Source organism: Melospiza georgiana, chromosome 2 (assembly GCF_028018845.1).
Source record: "Melospiza georgiana isolate bMelGeo1 chromosome 2, bMelGeo1.pri, whole genome shotgun sequence".
NCBI lineage: Eukaryota > Metazoa > Chordata > Aves > Passeriformes > Passerellidae > Melospiza > Melospiza georgiana.
This window is the reverse complement of record NC_080431.1, coordinates 32,863,026-32,888,012: the sequence shown is the minus strand read 5'-3', so window position 1 is coordinate 32,888,012 and position 24,987 is coordinate 32,863,026. Positions and strand designations below refer to the sequence as shown.

At 34.8% G+C, this 24,987-nt stretch overlaps 1 protein-coding gene across 1 annotated transcript in view; it reads right to left on the bottom strand.

Moving 5' to 3' along the window:
• Positions 1-24,987, bottom strand: part of UGGT2 (UDP-glucose glycoprotein glucosyltransferase 2) — a 76,380-nt gene that overhangs the window by 18,465 nt on the left and 32,928 nt on the right. Inside the window, exons 14-28 of the mRNA XM_058018668.1 lie at positions 23,338-23,423; positions 21,642-21,777; positions 19,988-20,119; positions 19,114-19,278; positions 18,538-18,661; positions 18,339-18,437; positions 16,430-16,524; positions 13,932-14,138; positions 12,649-12,780; positions 10,655-10,782; positions 9,394-9,489; positions 8,186-8,288; positions 3,366-3,445; positions 1,833-2,022; positions 797-955 (exon numbers count right to left, since the gene is read on the bottom strand). Of these exons, the coding sequence (XP_057874651.1) occupies positions 797-955; positions 1,833-2,022; positions 3,366-3,445; positions 8,186-8,288; positions 9,394-9,489; positions 10,655-10,782; positions 12,649-12,780; positions 13,932-14,138; positions 16,430-16,524; positions 18,339-18,437; positions 18,538-18,661; positions 19,114-19,278; positions 19,988-20,119; positions 21,642-21,777; positions 23,338-23,423 (1,932 nt within the window). The remainder of the gene's footprint in view (positions 1-796; positions 956-1,832; positions 2,023-3,365; positions 3,446-8,185; positions 8,289-9,393; positions 9,490-10,654; positions 10,783-12,648; positions 12,781-13,931; positions 14,139-16,429; positions 16,525-18,338; positions 18,438-18,537; positions 18,662-19,113; positions 19,279-19,987; positions 20,120-21,641; positions 21,778-23,337; positions 23,424-24,987) is intronic.

The following is a 24,987-nucleotide window of genomic DNA, read 5'->3' as shown; positions in this document are numbered from 1 at the left end:
CCTTACCATTTTAGCAACACTGTAAACAGCTACTGCTAAGTTAAAGTCACAGAGAGCAAGCTTTGAAATGTGAAGAATTGTTAAACATTTCATCATGCCAAACATCATCTGCTGTTGAGTCTGTATTCAATACTTGGGCAAAAATCAAAGATTCACAATTTATTAAGTATTTCATTCCTTATGATACAATATTTACAAAGACTAGAGAACAGCAGATTGGTAAAAGGTCTTATCAAAATCCTTCCCATTCAAATCCCTTAGCCAACAGAAAATAAAGGTTTTACTTCAGAAGTCACATGGTCTTCTGCTCTACAGACTGCCAACATGAAAAATAACTACTTTTCATGATGAGAGAAATTCTCAGGTGTGGGTATGTCCCACCAAGGCTCTAAGCACTTACCTGAAGCATCTAAAATGGGAGTCTTCTTTTGCCTGGATCATTGTGTAAAAAAAAGGGTTATTTTATTCAGAATGTGAATCATACCTTACATTTGTCAGGGAATCTCAGCCTGAATATAACTGCCTCCTACCACCTACTAGAGGCAATTAGGCTGCCAGTTTAGGCACTTCAGGCAAGAGTATAAAATTAGGCTATATTCAAATCTATACTGCATCACAGGAGAGGAGCAGGGGGAAAGCTCAACAAATTGGAGATGAGCTCAGCTCCAGGATGTGTCTGTTACTTTTAGCATTACTAAGCTTGCAACACAGAGAAATGGATTTAAAAAACAAGATGCTCATGAAGAATTCTCACAAGTGTGCAATTGTAATGACTATTCCTGTACCAAGTACTTACAAGGTTGGCCATCACAATAGTATCAACCATGACAGGATTCTTCTCTGTGCCCAGAGTGAACTGTAACCCTCGAGGAGGTTGTCCAGTTGTCACATCAAAGCAATGTCCTTCAAGCAATATATATTCCAGCTCATATTCTGCTATAACTGCCCCTTTTATCTATGGAAGGAATGCTTCATCAATAAATTGTGTCATTTAACCACGCGGGAAAAGCAAAATATTACAGTCACAAACATGTTGTGTGGGATTTACCACAATGTAACTCCCACAGTCAAAAAAACCCAAAGAAAAGTCCATCCACAGGAACTTAATTATAAAACAGGTATCCAAGACAAAGAGGAAGGGTCACACTAGAGAGAACTTCTCTCCACTAACTGTTGAAGCTGAGGCACCTCTGCCTTTGTAAGGTAAATCCCAGCTTTACTTTCACAATACACTTTCCAAATACACAGCTTTGGTCAATCAAACACACTCAATATTTTGCATAAGCTTATTGACTCAAACAAAATGAATTATTTTGAAGATGGGGGATTAAAATAGAATTAAATAATAATTGAAAGAATTGTGAACTAAAAGAGGGTCAAATACATTTAAACTACATTAATAAACAGTCATATATTCCAGTTTATATGAAGATTTACCTAGGTTACAAGAACTAGGAAACATAAAGAATCCTTTAATTGCTTTACTTTTATCTTAAATGCAGTATTTCTCTAAACACAAAACTCAACATAGCAGGTAAATTGCTTTAACTTGTAGTTTGCATTCTGATTTTTTTTCCATTCCATTGCTTTCCTTTAAGACTTGTCTCTTTGTTTTTTAAGAGAGAAAAGGACAAAAAGATGATGACAATAGAAACGGTAAAATATTGCCTATTTGCAAAGAAAAATTTACCAAAGAAAATTACCAAAGAAACAACTGCCAAATAAAATATTGCAGGAGAACTGACACAAGACAAATCTTGCAACATTTCCACTTCCCTCTTGGAGTAGAAGGGCCAACACAAGTTTTACAGTGTTCACAAACTATTACTTACTTCCTGCAAATGAATGTTATCAAGGTCACAGGAACTGTTTACTGCTTCAACCAGCCAGCTTTCAGGAGTGATCATGTTTAGGGTCAAAAGAGGTGATTCTGGCAATTCTAGGAATTTTGCTACAGGTTCAGAAGGAAGGTGCTTATTGATTCCATAATTTAATTCTGGTTCCAGAACAAAACGATAGAAGCTGTTGAAAAAGAAGTGTGACAAAACCCAACTTTTGGTAAAATACAAACATGAAGCTCTTCTAAAGTATTTTCAAATATAGTGAGTATTTACCAAGTAGGATGAAATTTGGAGGCAAAGTAGCTCCTTATTCTTTTGGAATATCATCAGACAATACCTACAGCATCTCAAATGGGCTGGTAGATGAACACAGACCTATACACTTTTGGTAACTTTTCTGTGGATGTGTCTATTTTCCATTAACACTCCAAAGGCTATGAAAGTGAATACCCAGGAGATGCATTTAGAAAGCCTGACTGTTAGCAGCCTTGAATTCTCAGAATCTGTATCACTGAACTATGCAGAAGGACTAATCTCTATTGGAAAAAAGTCTTTGAGAATGGCTACTGTCACTAGCAGCATCAGGACAGAGCAGAGGAAGGGCAGGGTTTCCCTGTTCCTCTCCAGCTCTTACCCCAATTATTCCACACATAAAAGTTCTCCCAAGCACAAAGAAAGAACCAGGCACCAAGACCTGCAAAGTGCCCAGCTTCAAAAGCCATCATAATGATGTTCATACAAGAAGACACACAGAAGACTGAAATTAAGACCCTCTTGTGGAACAAATGCATAAAACGCATAAAAACTAAGGACTTCTGTTTTGTGGGCAAATGATTAATTCTGCAGCTCTCTGGCTAAAGGACGGGCACTGCCACCAACCTCTCTCAGGTAATTAGTAATATAGGTGTCAGGATTATAGGTAAAATACCTGCCAAGGAGATGGCTGTACTTAAACATTTCTCTTAGAGGGAAAGAAATCCTCTTGGAAGGAATTAATTTCAGTGTAAATGTCTATCACTGAATTAGTGAACCATGATTTTTACACACAGATAAAAGAAAATTCAAATTATAGTAGATACATTCAGGATATCATGTTCTCAGTTAAATATAACATCATCTCAATATAACAAATGCAGACTGTATATTTATTCAGATGAATTTAATTCCTAGGAGTACAGAATCTGTACAATCTATTACACAAACAGTGGGCTGTAAAGAAGGGAACAACTTAGGTAGATAATCCCCCTCTGCAAGTTTTCACAGCTATAAAAGACTATTGATTTATTTAAGGCCTGTTAATGAGAGGTGTATTTGATGGACTAGATCACTTCCCTGTGATACTGTGCTTGACATATTAGAACAAAAACTTTTATTAAACAAATGCCAACTGCTTAGGTAACATTCAGTGAAAAATGAGTCAACAAAAAGAATTCAGAAACACAAAGCAATTGTTTACTTTTTAAGAAGAAGACACCATTAAGACTGTTTTTCCAAAATGAGCATGACAAGCTATGAACTACTAACCTCTTCAGTGGCACTTCAGACAGCTTAGATCTGCAGTTCAAAAATAACCTGAGTTTCATATTGATAATGTCCTTGAGTACCTACAGAAAAAAAAAATCTCTGTAAAAAATGGTTCTTGGTAATCACCAAACTTTGAAAATAAACCAAAGTTACCATTGTGACATCCTGCCATTTCTCATGGTTCAGCAAGAAGCTAAAACTTTTTGAAGATGTAAATATATCTGTATATTAAAGGTTATTGTCAGATATTATAAATGAATGTCTGACCTTTCATAAAACCACATGATTTAGCACATGATATTCTTGACAGTCAAAATTTTAATGTCCTCATGCAATTTTTTCAAGAGCAGCTCTCTCCATTTTCCAACGCTTGAGTAAATGACATTATCACCCTTGCTACATTGTGATTTTACAACACTGGAAGGTCTCTAAGTACAACACATGCCTTTAATCCAACAATCAATCTTAAAACAATTGCTTTCACTCTTATTAAAACAGCTGTATATAGAAAATTGTTAAATACAGTGAAGTTCAGAGAACTATTTTAATACTCAATTACTTAATGACTTTAAATGTCAACAATACACTAATGATGTATTAAACCATTCAATTAACTTCAAAACATTTTGTTAAGTTCACATATTTCTATTTTTTTTCTCTCAGTTTCTTCATCTGTTAATTTCTAAAATAGTAATGTTTTGGATTCTGTTATATAGGAACCATAATATTAGGACAGTATTTTTTTTCTTATTTTTGTGAGCAATCTGTTTTGTTCTGCTTAAAGCTAACAAAGTCATTAATTTCTTTAAAGCACTCATAAAAACCATTATCACATTACCTTCCGTTCTGTGCTTTCTGACACAAAGTGCTTACCTGAAAGCATAAAGCAGCTGTGCCTACATTTATGGATATTAGAAAGGCCAGTAAGACATAAAAGCTAAGTTATAACACCAATACTAGTAAGGCTAATATCTAAAATTACTAAAATAGCAAATAAATTGGGAACAAAGCAAGACAATATTCATCATTAAATCTCTTTTTTATTATGACTATAATTTTTCTCTCCTCAGTTCAGCCCATGGCTTACACACATTCTTTACTACAATGCTGTAACTTTACTTAGCCCTGGGGAACTGTTCTATTCCTAGTTTCTTATTCTTATCGTTTGTGCCACTGAACACCATCACTGAAAATCTACTGAATAAAAACAAAGAGTAGAGAATAGCATATTGGTGTGAACAAATGAAGAAGCAGGAAATGAGAACCTAAGAGCACTGGAAGGATAAAAAGGGAAAGCATCACATGACATAAGTTTAAGACCACCAAAATCAAAATAGAGGTCAAAGTGACTCAAATATCTATCTACCATTCAGAATAAAAAGAATGATAAAAGCCTGTAAGGATTTTACCTTCAAACTAGACCAAACCCTCATCCCAACAGCAAGAATGATTCTTCAGCAATCTGCATTGCTAGGCTTTTTTGTATAGAATGAAATTATCTTGCAGAAGGCTGATGCATCATCCCAATTCATCAGCTGACCATGAAATTTAGTACAGTAGCAAAAAAAACTAAAAGCCTTTCGTAATTAACATTTCAAAAGACTTTAAATAGGAAATGACAAATAAGACAATAATTCATTATCTCTGTGTTTTACAATACAACTTCTGAAAATACTGAATTTGGTTCTATTATTCAGGGCTTCTGAGGACACCAGAAACCAGGCCATTTGAGTTAACACATGAAAATGGTGACAAAATTAAGAAGACTCTTTTAGAGGATATTTGAAGAGTTCAGTCTGTTTACTTTAAATAAGAAAATTCAAAGAGCATGGAAATTAAGTTCAGGGAGCACTGTAAAACATGGTTGAAATATTTCAGGAGGCCTGAAAATTATTCAAGAGCTAGTTTTATTGTGCACGTGCACAACAAAAAGTCATTTGCAAGACACTTGAGTTACCACAACTCATCTGAAGAACATTAACTCAGTAAACCATCATTATCTAACCAGTCACTTGGAATTGTTTGTGAACTTCAGGATAATACAAAGTATCTGCACTGAAAATGAACTTATAATAGAATCTTCAACAGAACTGGCAAAATGATCAGAATATCAATGCTTACAGCATGGATCTAAACAAAAACCTGTAATTCCAAGTCTGAGTTTAACAGTAAGATTAATTAGCCACAGGAAAATCTCAGTAGGTGCTCTAATCTGTACTCAGCTGCTTGGTAATATTTAAATTAGGAATTGATTAAAAAATTATTTCTACTTCAAATAATAATTGTGAAAAAGGAGACCTGACACATGCATTATATCAGACAATCAGACTAGATCACCAAAAGGGGCTCCTGCAGGGATTCCTTTTACTTTAGGCATGGAATATTAAGTCCTCACTGAAGACAGAATGAACAAAGGAAAAAAGGCAAAAGATAACTGACAAGGACAAAATAAAAGGTTTCATTTTTTAGTCCATGTTTTTGAATTGCTTGACACTTACTGGAACAAGAAAAAAAAGGTGGATAATCCTAAGACTATACAGAATAATTTTTCCTCCTGTTTTTGGTGAGCCATGAGGAAAAAAAATCCACAACTCTTCAACTTTGTCCTCCATTTTAGCAGAAGGAATTTCTACTTTTCTCACATCACATTAGAGATCACTTTCATAACTTCAGGACTAGTTAGTTCTTCCATATATCCTGCTGAAAACTTATGTGGCCCAACCATGATAAAGCTATGACTGCCATTTAAATACTTACAGTGGACAGTGACTCTGTCTTGTCTGGAAATACTTGATGCTGAAATCTGTGACAAAACTTTTTGAAAAAAGGGAAAAAAACACAGACTATATGGAAGGTGCTACCTGCCTCAGTCTGGAAAGGATTAGAGCAAGTCTTATGATACAATCCAGTACATATTTTAAAAACAAACAGCAGCTTTGATTGAGGTCTCATTTGTGCTCTGACTCATTCCTTCCTCCATCCTTACACTGCCAGTCTCTCAGACTAAGCAGTCAAGTTTAGATGAACGCCCACCTCTAGCTATTAACACCTATCTCAATTTCAATCCCACTTAATATGAGTAACATTTTTTTTATTTTTAATAAAAAAGACCCAAAGATTTATTTGAAGTAGCTATTAAGTGACAGAAAGTAATACAAGGGTGAAAAACCCAGTCATTATATGGACATATTCAATACAGAATGGGGCAAGAATCACATGTTCTGCCATGGTAGATACTCAACAAATTTTGCACCATGAATAGCTACCAATCCAATATACTCAGCTCTAATCCAATTATATAAATGAAAAAAAAAGCCTTTAAATATAAATATATTTCAGTGATTCAAGTTTATAGTATTTAAATCACCTATCTACAGTAAGCTAATCAGAAAGGCATTCATTTAAGAACTTTGAGTTTGGGGCTTGCTGTATTTGCATGTGTGTTTTGTTTCTACAGCAGGAAATGGTAGCTTTCCAGGTAATAATATATATATATATATATACACATATACATATATGTATATATATGTGTGTGTGCATATAAATTTCAGTCTATTTTTCATTTTTAAAAAGATATTATTGGAAAGTCTAATCTACATTAAAATATTTGTGGTTTGTTTACTTTCAACAGCATTTCACTACTCTCTCCTAAGGGTTGGCTTCTTGAATAAAACTAGAGCTCCTGTGACTCAAGCAGGATCTGCCACAGCTCAACAGCTGGGGACACCATGGGAGTCATTTGCCTGGGCATCCATGAGAGAGCCTGTTGAGCTCAGAGGAATGGAGGCTTCTGCTCTGAGCTGCAAGATCCTTGATGTGATTTATAGTCATAATATGAACTTCTGGATAAATGGAGAGTTTCCAGGTCCATTTCAACCTGAAAATATTTTCATTTGGTAATATCAAGCTTTCATTTTCACTGAGAAGGGTGAAATGAGAGATCTAGTTCTAGAGCTAAGCTAGTATTCAGAATCTTGAAATAGCAAAATTTTTCATGAATTTTAGAAGAGTGAGTGGATGCTTCAACATTTGATATAAAAGGGTATGAAAATGGGAGGGGGAAAAGCACTGTAAGAATTTACGAAACTTGCAGAATTACTGCAGGAAAAAAAGAAGATAAAATAGGATGCAGCAAAAATCAAGTTGGAGCTTTCAGAATTATAACAGACCATAAAGTGAAGACAAAATTTACATTTTTATGGGAAACTATAAAGGAACCTGAGACACAGTGATATTCTGCAGTAGGTGAAAGAAGAAAATAATTTTAGCAGCTGTGTTTTTAAGACAGTTTCTCTTTGGAAGATCAATAGCTACACACAATGGAAGCCTATCTAGATATACTTGGTAGCATTAATCAGCTGAGAAATATCCCTCCAAGAGCTGAAAGCTTTATAGTCCAATCTTCTTATGATGATATTACAAGTCAGATTTCGACCACTTCATTTAGGTGCCTTGGAAAACTAAGGTGATCTGGTTTAATGGAAGGAAGCACATACCTCCTGAGATTTTGAGATGCAAAAAATTATGTACACAATCTCCTCCTTTCTTTCTGCTGACTGTAGAGAGCAATTACAGGCTCACTAAGAGGACTGGGCCATTGGGCATCTGAATTTTACTTTCAAATGAGATATTCATAATGATGAACTGGATAATTTTCAACTTCTTTTATGAATTAAAATAACTAAACACATATTTTAAAGGAAAAGAAAAAATAACCAGATTTTGTTTACTCTTTACTATACTGTATGTGGAAATTAGAACAACTTGAGTAACAACTGAAGTACAAATAAGCAAATTATAAGAAATGAGCACCCTCTTACAATCAATAAATGGGTCATCTTCTGTGCTTCTCTTGTCAATGGATCCACAATAGCAACAACATCATAGAATGGGTCATTCTCTTGGGGCTCGATTTTTATTACACTGTTAAAAAAGTATTCAGAACAAGTGACATGAAAACTCAAATCTGAATTTGTTGAAAGGACAAACATTTTTAGACATGGATTTGTAATATCAGAGGCGTTTAAGATTTTACTGCTCAAGAAAATATTTCCCTCATTTCAAGCAATAATCATGACTGCTCCCTGTGATACAATTAGAAAAGCTGAATGTGAACAGGAGTAAAAAATATAGCATTAATCCAAATACTTCTGTACTAATTAGTGATTAGGTACATTCTCTAAAACAAAATTAATAAAATAAAACACAGTAAGACTTTACAAAGGGCCTTTTTGTCATTTGTTTACAGTTCCCTTCATGGAGATCTGGAATCATTGGATCAGGCAAGCAGTGGTGGTGACATAATTTAGAAAAAGAGGGGGGAAAATGGCATTTGAGAAGTGTGGAGCTTGATAGGCTGGAATAGCTTTATGCATTCCAGAAAATAATTCAGTTTGATAGACTCGATTAGGCTAAGTCAAGCCGACCCTAGTTAAAGCATTCTGTGTTTACAGGAAGGAAATGTCAGTAAACTTCATTAAAAAAAATTAAAAAAAAAAGTCATATGCTGTAAATACAGAAAAGGGACAACTGGAATTTGTTTTCCACAAAATATATGGTAGCAGCACAGTACTGACTGCTACTAGTGTAACTTAGAAAAAGGTGCCAGCCTCTTAGAAAGGGCTACCATTCATTTCACTCCTTTCACCAACAGGCATAGTCCAACATCACACACAACTACTACTGGAGCACCTTTACCAACAAAAACAAGTAGAGATTTGGAAATAGCAAAAATTTTAATAAAAATTTGTACTTTGATCACAGTTTTTGTATTATCATATGTCCTTTTAAATCATGTACCCCTCTGTTCTCTTTTCAGCAAAGGGTAAGGTTGGGAAATCAAGAGGCACTACTAATGAATTTATTAGGAAAAGTAAAGATGCATCGTGCAATGGCAGATGAGCAGGCTGTTCATACAACACTTTCAAAATCAGAATGCTTACTCAACTTGCCAAAGACTAAGTAATCATCAGTAAATTCAAATGTTAATAAAAAATTACTCTAAGTGCATTATCATGACAAAACTGACCTGTGCTGTTCTTTGAGTAATTCAACATCTTGTCTCATCTCTGTTTTAGGCAAAGATGACAGCAGGGCATCTATTTTCATAATCAAGTCACTGCCACTGTATTAAATAAGGCACATATAGTTTGGTTGTCGTTAGAAGAGGAGCAAAAAATTAACATTTTAATGTCAGTCTCTTTGCATAAAGGATATTTAGAAAGCCCACAGCCCAGACCTGGACTCTAAGGTGATTAACACCTCAGGACTTGTAGCTAAACCTTTAGCATGAGAATGCCCAAGAACCACTACAGCCTTAGAGAAGCCTTGTGAAATGAACACTTATTAATTTCAAGAGATGCAGAATTCACAGAGTTATCATTCAGCCTCACAGCAATTATTTTTCTCAACTGTTGGGTCTTCAAATCTGTGTAATATGATGAAAATGTGGGGCTTGGTCCACAAGACAAATTAATCCTAAATTAATGACAAGTTTTTATTAGTCACACATTTGCCAAAGATATCTGATTCAGAATCATGAGAAGTGAGTATATGATGTTAAGATCTGCTGACATTTCTAGCTCTTTACTCTTTTTCTTTTTTTTTTAATTTTTCCCATTTATAACAACACTAGGGAACAGACATAAATGACCTGGTTTCAAGGCTGGCCACATGTTTCAATTTTTTCTACTGGAATTTCCTACTGAAGTTTCCTTAGAAATCATAGTTCCATTTCAGTGTTGTTAAGTCAGAATATTTGTCTAAATATGTTTTGTCTCTCACTACTTATCTCCTTGAGTTCTGCCTCTTGTTGATTTTGTTTTTCTGGCAATGATTCTTTCAATTGTGCCAGTCCTTCTAGATAACAGAAATTACTCAAAGTTGAGAAGTACTCTAAGAAGAGTGTAATTTTGTTTTCTTCTTTGTACACAAGCTGTTTCCTTAGACCAGAAGATGGCCTGAACTCATCTTTACACTTCTTCAGTGAACAGATGTGTGAATGTTGTCTACTATGGTGTCAGGGCACATCAGCCCATGACTCTACAGGCTGCCTTACTGACAATTCCCACAGACAATGACTCCAAATATTAATACTCAGATTTGGCCTAAGATACACTGTATTTTATCAAGCTTATTATTATTCCTTACAATTACTCTTTGCAAACAAAACCTAGTAGGAATCCTTTACTGTTAGCTGTACTCTTGGTTGTAAGGACAGTGAAAGTAGGGAAAGTATTTGGAGTAATTCAGCAGAGCTGTACACATGTTATGAGGCAAGAGAATTTTACCTTTTACTACTGTTTCCCATCTCTTTGACAATAGCTTTAATCTTTTCTGCTGAGGTACTGTATGTTATCTTTTCCAACAAATTAAAGTCTTCTGCATGGAATTCATTTTCATTTAAAGGACCCAGTACCTTAGGTAGAGGGGAAAAAAAACATTAAGTGTAGAATGTCCCAATAATGCTCTGTTTGTAAGTAAAAATAAATAATATTTTAAATGAATGCACAATATTGAATATGAAACCCCAATCTCTATATACATCAATGCTCTTGATTATAAAACTAATTAAATTTTATAGTAACTATGCAGGATTAGGCTTTTACAGTTATATGATTACAGTTAATTATCAATCACAAAGAATAACTGCCATGGAAATATCCATGCTATTTGTCATTATACTTCCATCTGTTAAGGAATACACTATTTAGAAATAACTCGAAGAAAAAGCTCTCTTATGTAAAATATCTTAAACTCAAATTACTATTTGTCTACCACACTCTTTAGCTTTTCAATTCTTTAACACAATCTCCTTCTACCACTTGTCAAATGAAGCAGAACGGATAGAAAGAATGGGAAAGGATACAAAATGTGTCATACGAAAGGATACAGAATTACTACATTTTTAGTGTCTGAAAGAAAAGAAAGTGCCTGGGAGCCCCAGAAAACAGCTTTGAGGATGTTGTTTGGATTTCCTACTCAGTCTATCAGGCCAAATTGACCCAAGACAAGTTCAATAGCCTACAGGGCTCCCAGGATGTAGAATCTCATTATATAAGTTGGGTGCTGAATGTCTCCTCCTCAAAATTCAACTGCATCCTATAAATGAGAGGTTATATAACAAATTCCACTTTTGATTTTTTTATTAATGATGCATGAGATAGATGAAACCACAGTGTAATTATGAAATACTATGGTAATTTGGAGAAGTTAATTAGAAAAAATTAATTTGCTCAAAAAAGCAAAACTTCTGTGATGAAATATTAAGGACAGAAATGAAGGATATCCCTTGTCTTTTAAAAAGTGATAGTTTAGAGTTAATAGTTTAGAGTAATATACATTATTAAATTTATCCAAATATTTTTATGAAACTTATTTCCCCAAAACTTAAAATATGACATTATTTTAGCTTTTTTAGGCATGGAGAACAGTAAGAAATATTTATGAAATAAATTCATGAATTTAGTTAGGGAGCTGACACAAAAAAACCCAACAATTCTTTAAGGCTTCATCAACAAAAATGTTTTCTGTGTGTTTCTTAGCTGTATTTCAGCTGCATCTCAGAAGCATTTAGGATGCATAAGAGTAACTAAACTGACTAAATTTAAAGAGTTTCCAGTTATGAGATGCCAAGATAGTTTTCTTTCTATTTCTTTCAAATGGTGTAGTAAATTGAAAATGGAAGAATTAAAATATGGTTTGTAAATTGTATTTGCAATGTAAGGCATTGACTATCATTTAACAAGCACTAAATATTGAATGCAACATTATATCTTTTGATCAGAGATCATCTATTGACAAAATGTAATTAAGGCTATTGTTTTCAGCTATACACACAAGAAACTGAAACAACAAAATTACTACACTTTTATCTGTAAATAAGGAATTAGGATTATAAAACAACTAAATATTTATTAAAATGTGATGCTTTAGAGCTTGAAATACTAACCTACTCAGTGGAATTTATATACATTTACCTGCATAGTAAAATAAAACTAACTTCACAATAAATCAGACACTAACCTATTTTGAGAATTTTGTCAGATAAACTCTAAAATAGCTGTGGGAATGACATACACACATAGTAGCTCTAATGGAATGGAGCTAATGAACAAATTAGGAGTAAAACAAAATAAAAAAAGCAAGACAAAAGTTCATACCGTTCTCTGACAACCGTCTGAATAAATGGGAAATCAAGAGAACACATTTTCTTTAGTTTGAAACTCAAGTTTCAGAAGTAAAAAATCCCAAAAAAGATTGAGAGTCTTAATTTCCTTCTTACCCTGCCATTGCTAATAACAGCCATTTGCCCAGGAAGCAGCTTCAGAACCTCCTGGCAGAACATCTGTTGAGTTTTAATTAAATCCAGTCCTAAAGTGTTGTACTTCTTCTCAAAAGTATCTCCATCCATTCCCTAAAGCAAAGGTAAAGCATGAGATGCTGGAATGATTCAGCAAAAATAAATTTTGTATCGTGTGAGGAAATCAAAGATTTTCTTCAAGTTATGTGGTAACCAGAAATCAAAGTGACACAGCCACCTCAGCTTCAGTGCAAGCACACAACTGCTGGTGGGGAGCCTGAGTGCAGTTTGTACCCCGGGGCAACTGTGAATAACCATGAGAGCAAAGCTGAGCCTGAGGTTAAGCAATTTTATCATGATCCAGCACAACAGCTGCATGAAAAGTAACACTCTGTTAACAACTCAACTGTTAGAATTCCCACTTTTAGAAAAAAGAAAAAAAAAAATTTGTAATACTCTAAAAACCTAACAGTCATTCTAATATGGCCATTGGATACAATTTGAACATATTTTGGGGAAGCCAACATTGTCCAGAAAGACACACCAATTCATTTTCAAAGTGGGGAAAAACCTACCAAAACTTACATTGGAATTGTGCCTCACCTGTCAAAATTATTCTGATATGTATCTGTTCATTAGTAATAAACAGACCAAGCAGATTCATTCAGATACAATTAATAAAATGACAATAATTAGTAACATACTTAGCAAACACAGCTTCATTAGAGACCTTTATGTCTTTCAAAATTTATTAAAAAAATGAAAAAAATATGACTTAAAAATATACATTTTCTAATGTGGTGCAGTGAGTTTTCTTAGTCTTCCAACACTTCCTATTTAAAAAGACTAAAATTCACAACTCCTTCTGATACAAAAAACAGTAGTTAGCAGCTGTTATTTCATAACTCACCTCCACTCTCATGTAGTCTTAACTTTTTCTGAAGTCTAAATTCTTGAAAAACATTAATACTGCAATTTTAACTAAATGAGAGAGCTATTAAAAACCCCAAAAATTAAAAATTAAACTCAATTTTATTTGGTATCTGTATTCTGAATTTTTCAGTACTGTCATATTTTCTCCCTTCAAAGAAATTCTCTATTCTTCAATCATATGAAAGTCATCCAAAATCCAAATCTGCTTGAGAAGAAACACTATATGAGTTATAAACTTCATGGCATTCAGCCAAACACTGAATTATTCTCACCACCTCCTTTCAATAAGATATATGTAAAATAAAAAAGGAAGTAATCTAGTTTGTACTCACCGGGATGAAGAATTTAACAATTTTAGTTCCAGCAGCAAGGGATTTTGCTGTCTCCTCCTTACTGAGTTTACTTAGGAAACTTTTTAAGTTGCTGTTGTTTTGGGTTAAAAAAGCAGCCAAAATTCCTCTTGCAATGGCTGTGTTATCTTCCTTTATTTTTGATGAAGGATTGTTCAAAATCCCAATTCGTGCATGACTGCTTGTTTTCTGCAAAGAAAAACAGAACAATAAGTAATTTTACAGTTCCATCTGCTGTTACCTAATGTATTCATATCATTTATAACTATGTGAAATGCCCTTGAGTATTTAATTTTTTGCAGCTATTTGTCTGTAGAAAAGATACATCAATGACTAATTCAGAACTCCAACTGTGAGTAAAAATGTGATTAGTAAGGATTTACCTATTCTGTGATAAATATTTTAAATAGAAGTGTAAAGTTTCGTTAATAGAACAACTGCCTTTGAGCATTTTGCAAAAGCATGTTTTTAACAAACAACAAAAATGAGTGCTCATTCACAGACTTCAAAACTAGTTTGATAGATGTCTGTCTGTTTTTCAAAAATTATTGAACTAAGTATAAAATAAATGCAAGAGAATATATCCACTTATCACTTTTAAAGTTCAGCAGGAGCAAAATCCTTCACTGGCTAAAATCAGTGATGCCACTCAAATGTTACCAGAGAGTGTGATGATTCTAAGGTAGGATCAAATAACACCACTAACTGAAGAGAAGGTAAATGGACTCCAATGCAGGAAAGAACAAAAAATAAGCCATGCAATCACTGGTATTGAGCACTGGAAAGGCTTCCACTAATGGTCAGAAAACTGAGGAAGCACTGAGGAATCTGGGCTTGCTCCATCTGGCAAAGAGGAGACTACAGAGACCTTGAATAGCAACCAAGAGTTACTGAAGGTGGAGTGAAAAACATGACAGGGCTAAACCCTTCCTGGTACCAGCAAAGAGTAACAAGGGGTAATGGTCACAAAGTTTGGCCTGGCAGAAAAGAACTACAATAGGAAAGCAGTGCAGCACCAGAGTAATTTGAAAAGGGAAGGGACAGAGTCATCTCCTTGGAGATTTTCAGAAATCCTTCAAACACACCTACAGATGACCTGATGTAATGAAGTCAATAATTGCACTTCGAGTGGGAGGCTGAACTGGATGACCTCAAGAGGTCTCTTCCAGCTAAGACAGCTCAAGATTTTTATAAAGGAAGGAAAAAATTATCAGACTTTTCAAAATAGCATGTATTAGCTGGAATAGCTAGAAGTGAATTTCCTTCAGCCATTTTCACTCACAGATTTTTGCATGCTTTAATTCAAATGCTGATGGCAAGTCACGAGCAAGTGGTGACTGTGCCAATTCTACTACTATCAGGAATTATACTAGACCCTGACTTGAGAGATAGAAGGGACTAGAAAGAAGTAAATAACCTCAATAAAAATCAGTGGACTTAAAAAAAAACTCTTGTTTTATTTCTCATAAAATTTGAAAATCACTAGACCAAGCAACACATGAAAATTATTTAATGTTTTGGGGTTTTTTCCTAGATTCTTCTCACCAACACAAGGGGACTTGCCCAGGTGGTTCTCACCTCTCAGATGGGAGCTGTAGCACATTTCCCCTGCTGAAGAGGGTTAAAAAATGAAGCTAGAGGGAGTATATCTGTCAAGCCTGAGACATACATCAAGCGGTTCAAGAAATTAAATGCTTTTCTATAACAAGGACTTGTACTGAATATCTTTCTTTATCTTTTTTAAAGCCCCTTTCTAAGACATAGTTGTTATCACATTTTCTTGGCAACATCCCAATTTTCTAGTTCCCTTAGGGTGGTTCCTATTTCATTCCTGATTAGAAAGTCCAGATGCCTTCTTGATTTCAGTTTAAGGTACTCCTTTAACCTGCCCCAAACACAGGGTCTGTCATTTATATTGCTACACATTTATACTTCCTGAAGTATATTTATATTTCAGACATTCCTACCTAAATCCTATTATTAACACAGAAGAACTTAAAAACAATCCAACTCATAAATGTGGATGATCCTCCTAGCATATTAAAACACACAGGAAAATTGATCTTAGAACCACACAAACAGTGTAGGGGAAAATGGCTGCTTCATGGCCACAGCTGTGGCAAATAATACAGGAGAACACTGCTTAATGGTTCCCATATGCCATCCACAACTTTGCATAGTTCCCAAAGTCCTCCCAGGTAACATTCTGGGCTACCTGATGGGAGCAAGTCTAACTGGGAAGAAATTCACCCTTTTAACACACAGTGTCACAGTTTGTCTCCTGCCCCACAAGTCCATAACAAAATGATCATTTCCCTTCAGGAATTGAGTAAAACAAAAGCACAATCTCTTAAGTCTGCACCTGACCAACAACAAAGTTGCTACACTTTTATTTAAGAGTATGGTTTTTGAATGTGAAGAGAGAGTTGTTGAGAACATATTCATAACAACAATTTTAATAAAACCTGCTAGAAACTCACCAGGCTTTTCAAGGCATCAGCAAGCAGTCGTCTCCCAGCTGGCTTATCAAAATCAGCAACAATCCAGAGAGTAACAGCATACAATGCATCTTCATCTGAAAATTAAAGATAATCCTGTTTTACATTCTGGAGAATCTTCCCATGACTAACGAAAACCAAATTAATTCTGTTTGTCATTTCTAAATTCATGACTATCTTGAACTGCTGACTTCAACAGCAAGAATAATCTTTGCCACATCAGAATCTTTTGCCCTCTGAATTGAAGTAAGATTCTTAGAAGGCAATTTATCATGTTAATAGGAGAGAGAGACTAAAAGAGCTAATCCATTTTTACAGCATTGAGACAAGAGGGCCCTAAATAATTAGCTCCAATTAACAAACAGAGGTTACTTGTAAACATTTGACAAAGGCTGATTATATATAGCCAGGAATAAAAAGAATTAAGTAGTTACAGGACGACATAAACTAGGCCAGTCACTTTCCCTGGCAGCAAAGGGAAAGTCCTTCAACTAAAGGCAGGAAAAAACCTATCATTACAGGACACAAAAGGGAATATACTAAATTCAGTTCAAGGAAAGTAAACTACTCTGTAAGTGTATACAGATAATTTCTGTTTTTCTTGCTCTATGGTTTCCTGTACTTTACTTGTCATAGAAGAGCAATGGTAGGTGAAAAACTCTGCAAAATTATCTCTAGAAAAATATTAGTCTACTCAGGTCTACCACATATCCCCTAAAACAATGCACAGGGTCAGAAATTTTCCAGGGTTCTGGTGAGATGCTAGGCAAAGCTGTTGCTGTGGTCTAGAGAAACTCATTGGGGAGAGAGATTTGAAATGTAGATTCCAGCTTAAAGGTTATAGGTTTTACACAAGAGATCTCAATCTTAGAAATAAGCCCACAGATTGAAAGCCATTGACAGCTCATTGGGATGTCCCTATGGTTGTAGACACAGAATCAAATAAGAGTCAAATAAATTTATTTCAAAGAAATTTAAGTGTTTGGCATTATCTTTCTGATAATGAATTAAGTAAAATTCTGTAAATACCACATAAAAAGCACTGAAAGAAAGCACTTTATTAACAGAGTTTTTATGTCCTTTGAAGGACTGATGTAAATGAGCAGCTGTTTCATAAGGCACACACTATTGTAAAATAAGACTATTGTAAAATTCCATGCAGAATTATGACCCCATTGTGGTAATATCTTCTCACTCAAGGAAAAGTACTTGCATATGCAATGAAAATATTTTATATAAGAAAGCGTTTGAAATGCTGTACAAAAACATGTACAGGATGAGTTTTAACAAAGACAAAATGTATAAATGAGTCATAATTCATCAGAAAATGAATTCTATTTTTTTCTATCGAAAGACAAAGGCTCGCTCAGCAAAATTAAACCACCTAACTAGAGGAAAACCAAAGAGATACTTAATAAATTAGAAACATAATAAAATATTCCTTAAATTCCGAAATACCTAATTTTGATATAAACATACAAACTCCATGCATTCTGCCCTTGACAATGCTAGAAGTAAGGGTCACTTGAAAACCAAACTGACTTTAATATCTTCAAGTAAAACCATTTGTATGGAAGCTGAGTCTACCTTCAAAGTCGCAAATGTCTTATAAAGGTTTTTAACTTCATGTTTGTAAAACAAAAACAACTAGCCACAACATCCATCCCATTTCAAAGCCACAAAAACTAACTACCCTGTTAATTATAATTTACGTTTATAATAGTCAGATATGCTCTGCTTCCTGAAAGAAGATACTGGGATATTGAGAAATATTTAATTTACATGGAATCCTTGGAATATTGACTTACTTGGGATATTTTACTGGTAAATTTCAACAATTTGTAATAGCCATATATAGACAGATAGATACCCTATACATAAAATTATTTACCTTTTTTTGTTAAATACTTCATATTATCAGAAATTACAGCACTTTTATCTTGTGAGTCCAAAAAGGAGAAAGTAGAGAAGTCTTCCACATGAAATGGAACTGCATAATGTAAGACACAAAGTATTAGACTTTAAAATATGAGAACAAACCAAAAAAAAACAACCCACAAATCATAACAACATCCAAGAAAAGGAGTTACCAGGAGTGGATCTGAAGTGTATGTATCTTCTTTCTGCTCCAAGAATAATGGGGTTTATACGGGAAACCACATTGTTCTGGTCCATAAGAAAATCCACTGCATTTACATTATCATCTAACAAGCCCTGCAGTAACAGAAAAATGTAAAATTTGTACTATTAAGACAGATTTTCAAGACAAACAAAGACAAATTATTTGTATAATCTTTCAGCTGAGCTAAAGTTTCTATACACATCAAGTTATGGACAATGTCAGGTCAAAACCATATAAATGCCACACAGATAGCATTTAAAAATACCAAATATACATTTTTCAATGAACAACTGCAGTACATCCTTAGTTTCTGGTGGAAGAATTCCATATAATGACTATATGCTTAGCTGATCCTTCAGCCTTGAATAATTTCAATATACTCTTTCAAAACCACGACCACAAATGATGGTAACGATGTAATTGCAGGTGCAATATTACTAATTTCAAGCCATCTCATTATAAAAAACCATAATATATAAACATGACTGAAACAATTCACTGTCAAATGCTCCACCCTACACTCGTTCAGAAATGTGAAGCATACCATGAACACTGCCCGCTGGAAGAAGCCGGTGGCATCAAAAATCCTCTGAAGAATGAGGGTCTCCAGCTCTGCCGCATCCATCTCCTCTCTGGGAAAGGGCACGCCATTAAACAGCGCCTGAGGCAGCGGGCCCAGGCCACTCTTCCTGTAAAAGGTTGCTCCTGCCTGATCAGATCAGAAATATCACAGGATTAAACAGGCTGTGGCTGACTGTAGTAAAAAAATGAAACTAGTATCAAGAGAGGATGAGCTCTAATCTCCAAGCACGCTTCACTGTCACACCTTGTCATCAGTGGCAGGGACAAAACAGAAAGCATTTGGAAACTTAACAGGACAGATGGGACTCATTTGTCAAACAGAATGACAAAGGAAATTATAGATCCATATACTTTATAGATGCATGAACTTTTGCTTTAACATCTTGCTGAGAAACTGTCTTATTTTGCTTAACATTCTAGCTTATTCTTTTCTTTTAAGCAAAAATAAAAATGAAGCAAATAACATCAGAGAAGAACTCTGAGACAGTCAAAGCTGCTTTTACCAAAGAAAGAACCCTAAAAAAAGTCAGAAGGTTTTTATGTTTCTAAGTCAAGCTTTATTTGAGAAGAAAGCAGAATTCAAGAAATTGACATGCCTACTAGAAAAAATACTTGTGGCTCCTGAAAACAGCAGGCAAGAGTAAACTTTCATAGTAAGAGCAGTAATGCAGTAACCTTTACAACATTTCCATTAATGACTGAATGGTGGCTGAAGACAAATTTTACTCAAAGGTGCTGTATTTACTTGCTTTAACATCTAGCAATCCTTCAACTTAGTAAATGCATTGAGTTGCATACACTGCAGTACTTCTCACTGAGCACAGCTCTCAACGTACCTTCCTCCCTTCATCGTATTCAGAACGAGCAGCCAGGATACTCTGAACATCGGCATGGGGGTACTCACTCCTAAGAACATGTTTCACATCATCCACTGTCAGAACATTCCCATCTTTCACTTCATGGTACATCTGCAAGAATTATAATCAAAAGAAATTAAAAAATGTAGTAAGTTGTCAAACCTGATAAAATTAATAGAAGTAAATAAACAATAAATAAGTATAATGTTTTTATAGTGTGCTAGCAAATTTTATACTGGTATAATTTCATATTGCTTTTATTGCTGCACTGCAGTTTTTATACTGCTTTACTAATTAACACTATTGCACATATGCACAATTTTTTTATTAGAGCACTGTCCTGATTGATGTATTATTACACCTTTAGTCTAAATCTGAAGTAGCCAAAGAAATACACCTATGAGAGCTACATGTGAAAGGTTATTTCCCTCTACAAATTGGAGAGGCAATCTAAATGCTCTCTATAAACTAACATGGATAGTTACATGAATCCATATTAATCCAAGCCTAAACTAGCCAGTGATAATTTTTCCAAAGTGATCATTTTTCCTTACCAATATTATTTAATTTCATAGAATAGTATTTTATTACTTTCATTATACATAGAATAAAAATTTGAAGTGAAAATTACTCATTTGTCTTCAAATGAGGAACAATGTTTTCCTCTATAGCTCTGAATAGCTCAAACTTTATATTATTGCTTCTATTTTTGTTAACTTTCAATTATATTTATCATCCCCCCCTTATATTATGAAACAAAGTAAAGAGAGGAATACAACATTTTAAAAAGCACACTGTGAATTATAGTTTTTGATCTAGTCCTGGATAATTGTTACACATGCATGTCAGCTCCCTAACATTTGTTGGTTTCTCTTCCAAGGTAGTCCTAGTTACTTCAATTCCTTCAATGTTAAGCTCTCTAAGTTTGTCCATGACACCATGACATTTTCTAGGCACTAAACATAAAACCAGAAAACAAATGGAAGAAAAATTGTTATGTATAAATACCATACTCTCTAACTTTTACCCACAGAGCCTTTACATAGATGGCTCACATTATTTCTCCTCCAATCACCTCCCATCTCTGAAATTCCTGTCTTATAAGAATCTGCATTCTCTCACAAAGTTAATCTGTCTCATTAAGGTGCAAATCTGGAATACTTCTATGCTTTCTTCACCCATGGACAGCTCAAGCATGAGAAAAGAAGAGAAATTATCTTATTGTTTCACTTCCTACACTAGACAATAAGAAAAGGTTTTTCAAATCTTACAGGACTGCCAAAGTGACATTAAAATCCAAAAAGACACAGAACACAAAGACAGGCCCATTACATTAATAATAATACAGAATAATTTTCCATAATAATATCAGCTGAAAGGCATGCACCAACTTTTTTTATATTATTGAAGAAAACCTGTTGATAGGCAAAATTACAAGAGCAAATCTTTTGTGCAAGAGGAAAGTATTTCTGCAAATAATTCTATAGACTGTTAATGCTATACATGCTTTTAATACTTCATTTCTGCATAAAGTAAATGCATACATCTCATGTTATCACAAGGTAGCAAGACCCTAACTATTAATAAATTATAAACCAGAAGTAAATAGATGATTTCTTATCAAAGAACTAACATTAATTATCGACATAAAGGCCTGAGAGGTGTCAGATTCCTCTGCAATGTAATTAAAACTTCTCCAAAGAGCTACTCCAGCATCTTCATTTCCATCAATTTCTTCTTGTGTACTTAAAATAAAAACTATTCCAATTCTATAAAAAAAATAAAAAGAGATCATACATTTTAACACAGTATCTGCTTCACACAAATTCTAACACAAACACAGAAGAACAAAATGTTTGCATTCAAGTGATCTGCCCAGCACATAGAGATAAAAACCCTGTAGCTGGGTGGTGTTCCCATGACTGTGTGGTGACACAGGATCCCAGCCATGCATCCTTCATCAGCCCTACAGTATGCTTACCTTACCAACTATGTACTGACTTTACATATACCTTTTACAACTGACAATAATTGAGATTTCTGTGAGTCAATAGGGTTTAATCACAGTACCTTCTCTCCTTACCTGTATGAAGGTTTTGATTCTTTACATTCCTGCCATCATCTCTTAATGGCTTAAGTCTTTGTTTAGTCTGGGCATTCTCTGTCTTTTATTTTTCCTGACAGGGATATCTTGAGTGGATGCATGAAGACAGTGCTGGGGTACTGATGTCCCATCATCAGTGTGTGCTGCTCCTACCAGCCCTTCTCTCAACCCTTGAACCTTCTGGGCTTTCCATCACCCTGACACTGCTGTTCATTTTCTACTCACATCGGTTTTAAACACACCTACTACTAACCCCTATATTTCCATTAAATGAAAGAAAACCCAAAGGAACATGAGGCTTGAGAGGGAAAAAGGCCTATTGGAGGTGCTGCACTGATACTGTTTTCATGTAAAAAGCCTGGATGAGACCAGGCCATACTATGGTCCCTTCCAACCCAAACCTTATACTGTACTTATGGTCCCTTCCAACCCAAACCCTTCTGTGAAGACACACAGAACACTGCAATCTGTCTTTCATTATGCTTTTGTAATTGAATGGTACAAAATTAAGAAAAGCAACTACAAAAAAAGATCAGAACTAGTAAAATTTTAAAGTAAAATGAAACACCTGTAATTTCTTGAGGACACAAAAAGCCATTTCACAGGAGGATTTTAAATATTTAACATGCAATTCATCTTGCTGAACTTTGGATATTCTTTTATAAACTGTGGAAATAAACAGCCATTTCTGAGACCAATTCTTTTTTTTTTTTACAACTAGGTATCTCAGATCAACCAGACTCTTCCTCAGAAGTGTCTCTCTCTCAAATGATGTTCACTTTCAGAAATTCAAAACTCTATAAGGATAATCTCACTTTGGTCTTTAAGAGTGTATATTGAAACAACATTAGATAAGGCAACCACAATTGAAAGAACTGAATTTTAAAAATTCCCTGAAAGCATGCTTTACATAACAAGTATTTTTATTAGAATGCAACTTCTCAAGGGCACCCAGTGGGACTATTTGACAATATAAATTTTTATCAAACTTTTGCAGTTCATTTACACACACTCAGGTATATTTTACCTTGCAATCTATTTGTTTAAGAATACTTAATATCTGAGTAAGCTTGACACAATGGGTAACCAGTGTGCCTTATTAGAATGTTGTTGCATTGGATTTAACTCAAATTCGCATCCTCATCTAGTGGAATAGAAAATTAAGAAGGAAAAAGGAAGAATTATTTTTTAAATATTTTTCCTCAAGACTTTCAGTTTTCCTTACCTAAGTGGTACATCATGATGATAGAATAATTCTGCCAGCTTCATATAATCACCAGTATCTTCTTGGATAGGATCAACAAAAAGTACCTAAGAAGAGAAAACATATCAGGTATCCAATATTTATTTTTGATATCTGGTTTTATTTTTTCTTCAGACATAAAATCTAAGATAAGAACATTAATTTCCAAAGGACCTGTACGCCCCAGCTGTTTTCAATTTTTTTAGAGCATTCATTGTAAGAAAACATTAAGACTATAAATGAAAATAATATCAGAATTAAGGAATTTGGACCAAACAGTGAAAATAGGATTTAACCATTCAGTGAACTTCAAACGAAGTGATCCAACTTTTCTTCTTTGAAAGACTCTGTGCCATTGCATTGTATTTATTAATAAACTCCATATTTACTTTAGAAAGATATAGTACTGAATTTTCTGTTACATCTTTTAACAAACTCTTCTGTTGTGAAAACCAAACAAAAATAAATCAACAATATTTTGGCTGCAAACTTCAAGCAAAAAATTGAGCTTTTGGGAAGATTTCTTCCTTCCTGTCTCACCTATCTTTGTATTCACTCTTTCACTTAGTGTAGCTTGGAGTATAAATTCAGATCTGTCAGGCATGCACAGAATTTAAAACTGGGATGTGTCTGCATAGGCAAATTATCCTTATGTAGCTTTAACTGGACATCTGTACCTCATTTATTCAACTTTGCACTGCAAACTCCCCTCACAATTCATCAAATTTACTAGAGTAGCTGAAATGAAGCAGAGTAACTTGAACAATTTTGAACACTCCCCTTCAGATTATAATGAAATGGTGTGTTATAGATTTCTACAACTCTTATATTTAACCCTGAATATGTAATGTGATCTACTTCATTAAACACATGTTACACTTCATTATAAACATACACTTTTTAATTACCTATTGCTGGTATTTTCATTGTCTTTTTTACACACAAACTTTGCATCACTTCAGGCAACTACATCAGGGGGAAGCTTTGCAGAGGACAGCAGGCTGAGTGGTGCAGCTGACACACGGGAAGGACTGGAAGCCATTCAGAGGGACCTGGACAGGCTCAAGAAGTGCATCCATGGAAACCTCACAAGTTTCAACAAGGCCAAGTGCAAAGTGCTGCATCTAGGCTGGGGCAACTCCAGTTTATCCACACAGGCTGAGGGATGAACAGATCAAGAACAGCCCTGCCAAGAAGGACTTAGGAGTTGCTGGGGGATGAGAGGTTGGACTTGAGCTGGCAGTGTGCACTCACAGCCCAGAAACACAAACATGTCCTGGGCTGCATCCAAAGCAGTGTGGGCAGCATGGCCAGGGAGGGGATTCTGTCCCTGTGCCATGGTGAGACACCATGGAAAGATATGGGCCTCAAGCAGATCCAAAGGGCCACAAAAACAATCAGAATCTGGAGCACCTCTCCTATGAGGACAGGGAGACTTACAAGAAGGAGATGGCTCTTTTTACCAGTAGAAGAGACGCTGTAGTGATAGAACAAGAGACAGCAGTTTTAAACTAGAAGAGGGCAGATTTTGACTGAATATGAAGAAATGAGGATAGTGAGACACCAAAGGTGTCAAAGGGGAACTGATTGCTCAGACAACTGTGGATGGTGTTAACCACCACTTAATTTGTT